Source organism: Diplotaxodon limnothrissa, linkage group LG5, assembly GCF_057381915.1.
Source record: "Diplotaxodon limnothrissa isolate DT_005_m linkage group LG5, D_limnothrissa_male_GT1.1, whole genome shotgun sequence".
NCBI classification, from domain to species: Eukaryota; Metazoa; Chordata; class Actinopteri; order Cichliformes; family Cichlidae; genus Diplotaxodon; species Diplotaxodon limnothrissa.
This window is the reverse complement of record NC_140600.1, coordinates 18,905,835-18,917,937: the sequence shown is the minus strand read 5'-3', so window position 1 is coordinate 18,917,937 and position 12,103 is coordinate 18,905,835. Positions and strand designations below refer to the sequence as shown.

At 41.0% G+C, this 12,103-nt stretch overlaps 1 protein-coding gene across 3 annotated transcripts in view; it reads left to right on the top strand.

Annotated features, from left to right (window-relative positions):
- Positions 1-7,923: 7,923 nt before the first annotated feature.
- LOC146632105 (RNA-binding motif, single-stranded-interacting protein 2-like) overlaps positions 7,924-12,103 on the top strand; it is a 29,673-nt gene continuing 25,493 nt past the window's right edge. For 2 of the 3 annotated variants that reach the window (XM_085353216.1, XM_085353215.1), the window contains exon 1: positions 7,924-8,084. In XM_085353216.1, the coding sequence (XP_085209342.1) occupies positions 8,013-8,084 (72 nt within the window). In that variant the 5' untranslated portion in view covers positions 7,924-8,012. Of the gene's footprint in view, positions 8,085-8,291; positions 8,327-12,103 lie in introns of those variants that run through there. The other variant, XM_085353217.1, reaches the window with a different exon arrangement.

Below are 12,103 nucleotides of genomic sequence, written 5' to 3'. Positions count from 1 at the left end.
GATTTTGTGCGTCATTCTTTCATCCTCAAACTAAGGCTCTTGGTGCACCTACGCCCAGTTTACTGCAGCTGTGGTGAAAGCCAGGGTGAAGCGCAGAGCGGAGGAGGCAGTCTGTACTTGCTCCCCTCCAGCATGTTAATGTTAAGATGTTGGATTATTATTTTTTCCAAAACTGATGAATAAAGTATGGATTGATTTTAGGATTTCACGTCAATATCTGTTTTGTGTTTTTTAAAACGTGGAGCGTTTTTTAACTTTCCTTCATACGCGCACACGCAAATGGAGACGGGGATGCATCAGTCTCTGAAGTAGATCATCACTCATCTTCTACTCACCCGTCCCTCCTCCCTTCACTGATGCTCTCTCCCTCCCCTCCCTTGCTTTGGAGCCAGATGGATTACCTCATCAATCAAAGTTCCTAGAATCACATCTTGTGCATGTGTGCGTCTGTGCATGTTTGTGTGTGCGCGTGCATGCGCATGTGTCCCAACACTACAGTGTCTTCATTTTAAGGAAGAGAGAGAGAAAAAAGATATTTAAAGAAATTTTCTGTCTCATTCACTTCATCTGCTTATACACAGGGAGCAGCTCATTTTCTTCATGCATGAAAGCCTGTTTGAGCTGACAAAATGACACAATCAAAATAATGTGAGTGCTCTTGTTTGTAGGTGGGACAAGGGCTTTTAATTTGACAAGTGTACGTAGAATTCCAAAGCTGAGCAGTGAAATATGGCCTGATTTCTGTAAACAACCAGAGAAGACAAGATTATGCAGTATTATTTGAATGTATTTTTAAGTTTTAAATACTTCAAAACTGTGAAGATTTTTGCAATACACAATCAAAATGCAATTAACTTGATTAGAAGAATCTAGCCCATTTCCCCTTTCTATTCCGTGCTATGCATTAAAAGTCAGACCCGCCCTTTTAATGTTAGTCTACAGTGATACAAGTGTAGCTAAGTCAAAAACTACCCCTTGTTTTATGTCCTCTAACCTACGAGAGGAAGTTCTACAATGTTGTACAGTCTGTGTATTTTTTTTCCCCTCCTCGAAAGAAACAATTATGGAGCGGGCAACGCTGATAACACCTAAGGAATTTGAGGCATGCACAAACAGCCCTTCCCCCATCCGCTTAGCTCAATCTCTCCCCTTCCCCCTTCCCTCATCCCCTTCTCTCCTTTCCTCCCACTCCATCATCAGGCTTTCTTTCTGCCTCTTTACACTCAGAATCTGTTCACATTACTTGCAGCTGGGACTTGGGGTTAAAAAAAAAATCAAATCAAGAGAAACAAAAATAAATCGTGCAACATTTAGATTGTGGTGTCATGACAGTGAGCCCAATGTTTATGCATGTTAACACCAAATAGGTTCTCAGTGATAATCTGTTAATTACATCCTCAGATGGTGAGTTTTGAAATGTTGTTAAACTGATGTGTACCAATCAAGCAATATGGCTAATTATTAAAAAATCTATACTTTTTATTTGTATTAAGTAAGTAAGCAAGTAAGTACATTTTTTATATAGTACCTTTTTAGATAAGGCTCAGAAAGTCTTTCACAACAACAATCAGCAAAACAAAACAAGTAATCATGAACTCGAGAGGAAAAGGAATCCAGAATTTAAAAAAATATAGACGTGTGTATATATGTATATATGTATATATATATATATATATATATATATATATATATATATATATATATATATATATATATATATATATATATATATATGTATATATAGGCGAGTGGCTCCAGCAGATCCCGGGAATAACATCGGAGATCTCTGTCCAGAAGAGCGCAGTCCTGGGAACAGCTAAGATACTGCGCAGGACCCTCAAGCTCCCAGGCCTCTGGTAGAGGACCCGAGCTTGAAGGATAAACCGCCCGCAGGGGCGTGCTGGGTGTTTTTTTATATATGTAGTATATACATTGGGTGAATGTGCAGTAATAGCAGCAAGCAGGTGAATTCTGTACATTAATATGAATAGACATCTGACTATTTTACAGGATAGACAATATAAACATATTTAAAATTAAAGGAATTGAAATGTACATTGTGCCTTGGTTTAGTGTCTGGAAGAGTCCTGTCTCAGTCAGTTATAGATGATGTGAGAGGGCGGGTGTGTGTGTTTAGGGCACGGATGGCTTGGGGATAGAAGCTCCTCTTGAGTCTCTCTGTCCTTGTCCGGAAGATGCGGAACCTTCTACCAGATTGCAGAAGTTGGAACAGTTTGTTGCCAGGATGGGACGGGTCCTTCAGTATCTGCGCTGCTCTAGTCCGGCATCTCCTGGTGTAGGTGTCCTGAAGCAGGGGGAGAGCAATCCTGCAGCAGCGTTCTGCTGTACGGATAACTCTCTGGAGAGCTTTTTGGTCCTAAACAGGTAGGTTTTATGCTAATATTAGGTCAGTGATAGAGTTGACATTAGGGTGAAGATTGTTGAGGTCAGTTGTCTTAATAGTTTTCTCATTTCCTATTTGAATTAATGAAATAGGAGCTGTAAACTGCTCCCGTTTGTCTCAAATACAATCTGAAATAGTGCCTCAGAAGAATCAGGATGTCCGGGATGCTTGCACAATTTTACTCACTGTGCTAATAGATTAATTATCATTATAAAAAGATAATTAATGGACATGTGCACACAAACAATATCTTACGCTGAAACCTAAAAGTCATCATCCATTCCCCTCAAGCTGCCTCGCCCCTCAAAACTTCCTTTTTCACACTCTCCCTCAAAAACACATTCCAGCCACAGGGAATGCCTGACTGATTGTTTGATGAGTGTTAGGGGTGTGTGTGTGTGGTCTGTTCGGCAGACGTGTTAAGTAGCTACTCTCACGTGAAGCAAGCGAATGCATCCATTTGTTTGTCTGTGCCTCTGATAATGCATCTTTTTTATGGCTTTTATTCACTACAACAGAGCTGTAGCCATTCATTCGCTGCTTAACCCGCACTGAGAACAAGCAACACGCACATGTGTAATTAAATTCATTAAGGTTTTAATTAAAATGGCAAAAAGCTATTTTGTGAGATAGTGCACTTTTTATTGTTTACTGTAATTAAAAAGTTTATTTCGTGACTACCAGTGTATTTCTCTCGCTGCTGCTGCTGCTGTGTGAATGGTTTATGTTACATGAAAACCAAACACATGAATTAACATAAATAATAAAAGCCATAGCTTATGAAACTCGAGCTGCACATATCTGCAGAGATTGCTTCAATATGCAGTAAGCTGTTTCTTTGTGTGGAGCAGGTGTTGGGTGAAGGGATTGCTCTGTCAGAGGTGAAGATTTTAAAGAAAGAAAGACTGGCTGCTTCTCATTTTCACCCTTAACCACATAGTGCTCATTGGTCATTTTCGAATGACACCTTTGTCTTTTTCTTCTTTTTGCCCACTTCTAGAAATTCTGCAGTGACTTTCTGCCTTTCTACCACTCTCAGCCATTTTGACCTTGAACCCCACATTGACAATCTCAGTGACCCAGACCCTTCCTCACACATGAACTACCTGAACCCTTTCACAGCATTCATATCCACTTTCCACCACACACAGGCTCCCTTCCTCCCAAACAACAACCCACTTTGATGACAGGGGTTCACCCCCACTGCATTCATGCTCTCTATAGCAAACCACAGGGTGGAATTTCCTAAACAGTTGCCTTTGTCCTGAATGGCTTCCACACTGCAAAATAGCTGTGGCTATATGGCTGCATTTCATAATAAACTTGCAAATAAAAAGTATCTGCTAAGGCTGATTTATTTTAGAAGACAAATTTAAAAAAAAAATGAGAACATTTTTAATGCAAGTCTGTACCAGATGCAGCTTTCATTTTATGAAAAGAACTCTGACCCATGCTTCAAAACATAGTTTCACTCCCACTTTGAGGCCACGATAAATTAAAGGTTTTTTTTAAGGAAAAGAAACAGGCAATGCACCACCTCTTTCTTTTTTTTTTTGTCTCTAATATAAAGCATTACGGTTATCCCACACATACGCCTGCATGCACACATAAGCATAAACACATGCCCGTGTGCACATGTGAACCGCTTAGCTACTCTTGAGGTAATAAGTATGGATTCACAGGCTATAACACTTGGGGTGGAGGGGGCTGGGTTACTTAGCAACTAGCCTGTTGATATCCAAACAATGTTCATGTCGTCAAAGCGGCTGGTTGTAACAGACTGAGGTTCTGCTGCTGGTGCAGCAGTCTTGCTGGTGTGTTCCTAAAGGGAAATGAATGAACAGACACACACAGGCTGCTGAAGCCAGAGATACACGGACTAACACAAAGTGCTTATGGTTCATTTCTTAGAAATATTGACCATACCGCTGCACTTGTCATTTTATTGTCCACACAGAGGACATGCAGTGCTCACAGCTGGCAGAGTGGGCCGTCTGTGGAGGAAGGAAAGCCTTTTGCTCACTAGACTATACAGGGATGTGCCATTTCTACAAAGTCTGCAATCTGTAGAGCTATTTTGTAAAATCTACAAAAGGCAAATTGATAGCAGAGGAAACTTTTTTGTGGTTTTTAACTTTACCTTAAACAAAGCTAATTATAAGCAAAATACACAGAGAATTTGGAGACTAACAGCTACAGCTTTATTGAACAGAAGGCACACAATCCTAAGGGAAAGTCAGTTCTGCCTACCAGTTGTAGCCTGTTTTATATGTCGAACACATGCATTGCTCTTAAAAGTCATCTCTGGTGTTTGTATCAGCAGCAGAAATTGTGCTTTGGTGTGTACATGCTGGAAAAAACACAAATCACTCTTCTTCTGGTGAGAGATTTTGCAAAGAGTCCCCATGCTTGAAAAAATACATTGACTCATAAATCATTCATGACTCGATATTGATGTACTGTCCAAAACACTGAAATGAAACTAATAGATTGCTAATTTCATAATTGATGGCTGCAGTGTGAGATTAAAAGTAGCAGCAGGGCTGGGTTTTTTGTGTCAGTGCTGGTTATACTGAATGCCACTGCAATTTAGGAATCAGGTTTCAATTGCCATCTGTGTTGGAATATGTCTTCCAGCCAATTGCTGGCAACAAGAGAAAGTGAAAAGCCATTCAAATATAGTAGTAGTAGATAAGAAACCAGAGTCAGTGACTAGGCAGCTATGGATAACATGTTAAAGGTAACTTTAGGACAATGCTCATTCACACTCTGATGTCAAATTTTTAGGGTTAGCACCTCATGTGTGTCTGCTCTTTGATAGTATTTGTCTGTGACCTTCAGAACAAACAACACAGTGTTGCATTTGACCCATTTCACTGTGACAAAACCACATCATTGCCTCGCACAAAAGTTTATTTCCGACCATTTAAAACACCAGAACTAAAAGTTCTAAGCAGCACAATTTAAGTGTTGCACAATAGTTTCTACTAGTGGTGAGTCCTAGATACTTAATTGAGTTACACAAACAATACAAACAATAGCTTTGTTTCTGTTTGGTCACAAGTCATTGGGTCAGTGACGGCACAAGCAAGAAACTGACTATATGTCTAAATATGTCTCTTTCCCTCCAGATGACCAAAACAGGAAGGTCTCAAGTTGTACACAACATACTTGATTATTTTTTGCTTCCCTGGCCCATGAAATTATTTTCATCTTGCTTCTGATGAACTAATGACTACAATGGAGGTGGCACTAGCGAAGGAGAACCTTAGTAATGACATTATAAGTCTGGGTTTATAAAATGTATTCATTTATTTTTCTCTTGTGCCAGACTGAAGGTTTTAAGGCTCTGTATGTCTTCAAAAGACATGTTGCTTGGATATTAATCATAGGGGAAAAAAGACAGATACACTTTTTTAAAAATGGTTTTTAGGAGCAGATTTTACACGTTTAGACATTTTCAAACAAGATGCTCTAAATGGGGGCATGTTAAATCATGCAATGATCCTCGAAGCTCCAGCTACTCTGGGGGATCTGTGTTATAAGCATCAGCAGTCTGGAGTTATCACAAATGGTTCTTTCCTTCTTGGGCAAAGTAAGATAATAATAAATGGCATCTGAAGGCATGCAGCAGGAGAACGGCACGGATAAAACTGATTGGAGTGATGAGAACATGTTAATGGAAAGCAGAGAGCTGTAACTATAAAACAGTATGTCTTGTCATCTTTATAATGATATCCAGAAAAGACTGACTTATGTGAACTGGCTGATTGTTTGCATTCAGTATTTAATGAGGAAATATTAACCATTCTCAGTTCATAGGAGTTGCTGTACTGCAAATGTACTTAAGAAAGTTTAAAATGCATTTGTTATCAGTAAACAACAACAACAACAACAACAAAAAACAAATAGAGAGAGAAAGCCACACATACAAAGGAAAGAGGAGCAGCAAATTAAATATGCTTCAGTTCAGTTCAATTTAGTTTCATGTTTATAGTGCCAAATCACACCACAAGGTGCTTTATAGTGAAAGAAAAAGACCCTACAATATTAAAGAGAAAACCTCAAAAATCAGATGTCCCCATATGACCAAGCACTTGGTGACAGTGGGAAGAAAAAACTCCCTTTAAACAGGAAGAAACCTCCAGCAGAACCAGAATCAGGGTCAGCCATCGTCCACAATTGGTTAAGGGGGTGAGGGAAAAGAGAGCACAGAGAGACAGCACAAAAAACACCCACGGGAAATAGCCAACCCTTCAGGTGGGTTAAAAGGATGTGGAGGTGTTATGAATTTCTTACATCTAAGATAAATAAATGATGGCATCTGCTTTTCTACTACACTTTTATTGTCTTCTGTATGGCACCTCTCGCAAAACTTAAAGTTTAGATTTTTGTCTCTGTTGTTAAAATGAGGAGAATAATGTAGTATAAATTATATATAGGCTAAAAATAGGTGAAAGTAGATATTTCTGGAAGATGTGTGTAACAGAAAAACTACAAACTAAAGGAGAGGGTAGACAAAAGATAATAATATAAAAACACAGAGGGAAAAGAGGTGAGATGAGAACAAGAAATGCTCAGTGCACCATGTGTGCCCCTCTGCAGCCTGGTTAAGCTTCACCTGATCCAGTCCTAACTATAAGCATCATCAAAAGAGGAAAACTTGAAGCCAACACTTAAAAGCAGAGAGGGTGTCTCTCTCCTGATACCAAACTGGGAGCTGTTGCACGGGAGAGGGCCCCGATAGCTGAAGACTCTGCCTCCCATTCTACTTTCAGAAAGTCTAGCTAAGGCTGCAGACTGAGCGAGAAGTGCTCTGTTGGGATGACATGGTTTTGCAAGGTCTTAAAGCTATCATTGGGATATTATCATTCAGGATTCATTTTAAATTCAGTCCTGGATTTAACAAGGAGTCCATGAGAAGAAACTAATGTAGCAGAAATGTGCTCTCTCATAGTCCCACTTAGGGTTTTGGATCAAGTGATGGCTAACACATGCATGGACTAGTTTGTCAGGATCACTCTGAGACAGGATGTTTTTAACTTTGTCAATAATTCACAGATGAAAGATGCATAGTGCATTTCCTATCTGGCCTCAGTCATTTGCTGGCTTCCTTAATTACCACCCAGTCATCAAAAGATCGAGAACCCTTATTATAAGTCAATGCTTTTAAAAGTGAATGAGAATTCTGAAGAAGGTGAATGCCTGTGAAGTCAAGAGTGAATCGAGGACCTTCAGACAAAAGCACACTGTAACTTTGATGGGTTTTTTGTTTAAGTGTTCTGCTCCGACAAAGCTAATTTTTTGAGACTCTTCTTGTCTGGTGATTTTTACTCGAAATCCCCCTGCTGAGTGAATGAATCTGAGGTAAAGCCCTTCTTCTGTGCGGACCCCTAAAGGCGCGCGTGAAGGACCCCCGAAGGATCTCAGGGGCCAGCAGTGAGGGGCAGGTGGGGGAGGTCGGGGGAGGTGAGGGGGGGCTGTCCTGCCGCAGCAGCAGCACCACTCGCCGTCGAGCAGCGGGACTCCAGGCTCTCACTTCCCCAGCTGCTGACGTCAGCTGGCAGCCTGGGCTGTGCTCGCCGCTCCGGACATAGCGCCGAGAAAAATGCTGCTCTCCGTATCGCCAAGGGCAGGAATCAACCCATACAACGGCTATAACAGCAGAAACAGCAAAAAGGTAAACGCTTTCGGGATTTTCCCCAATTTTCGGCTTGTTCGCCCTGCAGGGCAACACGCCTGCGTCTGTCGCGACCAAAAAAGAGAGAGAGAGAGCGAGATAGAGAGAGAGAGAGAGAGAGAGGGTTTGTGACAGTGAGCTGCAGTGTCCTTGAGAAGCTAAACGAGCTGAATTTAACTTCAGACTTCGTGGAGTCAAATATTCAGCTTAAAGAGCAGGCCCGCTCCGTGGTGTGTGTCAAGGTGGGAAATTTCCTTCTACCGCTCGGTCCCTGTCACGCTGGATGCCTGGCTGTTTTATTTAGTAGTATTTGTGTGCGGGTACTACAAGCGGGGGATGTCGATTATGGCTCTGCTCACTCATTTGAGAAAAGTCAGTGGTGGGGAGCAACTTTTGTGGTTTACTGTACGGTGCTGGGATAGCGCGTCAGTGCCTGGATGGTGTTTGTGGAAGTGGGGGTAGGGAGAAACGCAGACTGAGAGGGAACATGTTACAAAATGAATTCTGCCTCTTCCTCCGTGAGAGAGCTCCGGACACAAGTATCTGGTGTTAAATCAGGTCTTCATTGTCTCCGCCGCCGCGTAAGTTAGCAAAGTTTTTTTCCCCTCTTTCCCTCGTTTCCCATCAGAAAGCGGAATATGCCCCACCCCTTGAAAAATCCCACCAGACCCCGATGACTACATTCCCAGAATTATGAATCGCGCTCTCTCTGTTGCGTTCACTGTTGACATTGTCACTTTTTGTAACCACTACGTGAGGGCAAATGTAGCCTGACTACTCTGCTTCGAGTAGTACACTATACACCGTAACAGAAGCCATTTAAAAATGAGCAAAAGTGTCTCGATACAGTGAAGTAGCAAAGCTACTTTTCGAGAACTTTTCGCTTCCTATAATCCATATTCCAGAGTGGTGTTTTTGTTTAGTCACGCAGACCTCTCCCTGTGGACCCTAATGACTTCTAAGTGACGGTAAAAGCTTTTCCTTTGAACGTGAAGGCATCGTGTTGTGATTTTTTTTTCTCCATCCAGTAGAGTAACAGTGGTTTTTCATCTCCTGCTGATATTCCTGCATTTCACTGAGCGTGTTGCTGTGAGCTCCTGAACCCCGAATGGCATTTTGAAAATGTGTATTGACATATTGTCTCTCTGTGATCGCGGACTGCTCATCCTACCAGATCTGATGTCAACACTTGCGCTTGTCTGGGGCAAATAGCTTAAAATGTTTGGGTTGTGCAGGCTCAAACTCAATTAGCGATTTGTTTTTGATGCAGTGGCACTGGGTTGTTACTGAATAGACTTTTAAATTCACTGCTGTTACTAGGTTGGGTTTTATATTGTTTCTGACAAATGGTTCATTCTCTAAACTATCAACACCCACTTTATTTTTTACATTTTTTTAACACCACTGGGGACTAAGAGATACTGTCAAAATTTTTTTAAGGAAGTACACAAGTGTGAGCAGTGGAGTGTGTGCATGTCAGCACTTTCAGTTTCATTTATTTAATTTGGTCTTGACATACATGTACACAACAGATCATGTGGCAGTATTTAATTCATTGCGTGCATAAGCAGATATTTTGGTGATGTGCTAAATTCTTGTGGGAATTGCCAACACTATTTAGATTTTCCACTTTCTTTCTCAAAAGAATTCAGATGTTTCAAAATGTGCACTGGCAAATTAAGACTAAATTTTCTCATGTGTGTTGATGTTTCAAAAACTATATGATTGGTGTTTTTTAATCTGATTTTCTTAATTTTATTGGTAAATGGCCTGTATTTATATAGCGCTTTAATAGTCCCTAAGGACCCCAAAGCGCTTTACATATCCATTCACACACACATTCACACACTGGTGATGGCAAGCTACATTGTAGCCACAGCCGCCCTGGGGCGCACTGACAGAGGCGAGGCTGCCGGACACTGGCGCCACCGGGCCCTCTGACCACCACCAGTAGGCAACAGGTGAAGTGTCTTGCTCAAGGACACAACGACCGAGACTGTCCAAGCCGGGGCTCGAACCGGCAACCTTCCGATTACAAGGCGAACTCCCAACTCTTGAGCCACAAACCCCCCACATCACTTACAATGCTGGTAATCAGGAAATTGTTGCGTTCGATAAGTTTAACACAAGCTTTCACCAGATCATAAATGTCAGCTGATTTTCCCTTGCAGACTCCAAATAAAAGGCCTTGATTATATCTTTTGCTTCTGCGAGTCCGCTACGGTCCACTTGGCTCAAAGTGACTTAAATTTCATCATCAGACAGTGGGTGCGAAAGTCCATGTGGATGCCTGCATGTCCACCAATTTTTTGTGACACACAGGCTTGTCTGTTTGGTTGTCGGGTCTCTACTTGCTGACCGTGTCCGAGTATAATGAAAGCTAAATATGACATCTGCCTTTGCCGGGTGCCTTTGTTTATCTGTTGCATTAAGTGTTGTTTTCAAAAAAAGGGTGCAAAGATGATTTGATAAAGAGCTGGAATACTCTGGAGAAGTCCAACCCATGTTGGCTTTTTAAGACGGACACCGATAACTGATGATATTAAACATCCATTAGTCTCGTAAATTGATTGATTGATGATATTTTTTTTCTTTCTGACGCTTGCACCATTAAATAATTGTATAAAATTTTGTTATGTGTAGTTATTTATTTACTAGTTGTGCCTGACTCAGATGAAACGTGTGCTGACAACAGGGAAATGTTCTCCTGTGGTCAACTCATGCGACATGTACAGTCCTAGCACGCTTCACGAGTGTTGCTCTCATCTCTACTTAGATTTTCATGAAATACACATAAAATACACATCAGCATTAAATATTAGTCAAATTTGTTTTCAAATATAAGTATCAGCACTTCTTTTAGTTAATATATTTGCATCTGAATTAAACGTGTGATACTCAGTTGATTTGAATTTGCTTATCTGTGTTTTCAGTGCATAATGATTAGTTTCAGACTTCTCAAAGGAATAATTAAGGTGAAAAGGCATAAAGCAACATGTAAAAGAAGCTTAAGGCATAGGCAAAACATTTACCCCTCAGTTGCTTTAGTAGTATCAAGCTCCTCTATGTTGGGGAGCCAAAGTTCACAGAGGGGTCAAGTTCCTGTGTTTTGTTTCCGCGCACCTCCTTTCATTCTTTTGGTCCCTTGCTCACATTTTGCCGTACCTGAGCTATACAAGTGCATCGAATAAAAAACAGAATGAGAAATAAACCCATTCACAGGGGTGAGAAAAGCGCTCTTTGTGTGAGCACGGTGATTACTGAGACTGACTTAGCGACTGCTAAATGCCATTCGGTTACTGTCGTGCTTAAAGGCTGCTGCTCCTCCCCTGACTCAGCACCTCATTTCCTCCTTCAAATAAATAGAATTAATGTTCTCAAATCAAATTTGGTCGGTTTCCGTGTAAAGCTTCCTGCATGGAAACATAACAGGAGGCGGCTCGTCGCTTCTTAAGGTATCGTGAGACTCAGTCAGGGCGGCATCGAATGGCGTGGTTTTTTTTTTCTTTGTACTTGTCATTCACATTTTTGTTTCCCTCTTGGCTGGAGACCTTTTCAACAGATGTCAGCTTAGTGCTGTGATTTAAAGCTGTGGATGCCTCAACATTGACTCTGCTAAGTCAAAGCACAGCTATGTATATGAAAAGAAATCAAAGAAATCAATAAAGCACATTGACTGGAGCATTAAATTCACACACAGATAGAAAGGTTTGCTCTAAAAAGGCCATTGATGGAAAATAAGCAGATGTGAAGTCTCGAATCCATTTCTGACTCGGTAGTTTGATCCTTTTACACATGAACTCCAAACGCTTTCACAAGTATTCATTCCTGAATTCAAGCATTATGTAAACCAGCAACATTTAAGTGGGCATGTTTAGTTTTGTCACGTTACTCCTTGATAAGAGTTGATGTCAGAAAGTTATGCTAAGACTTCCAGACAGATGTTTATTAAATGCCTGTGCTGGCAACTGATTTTACTTTGCAGCACTGATGTTTAAAGAAAACCTCTCTCACTGTAA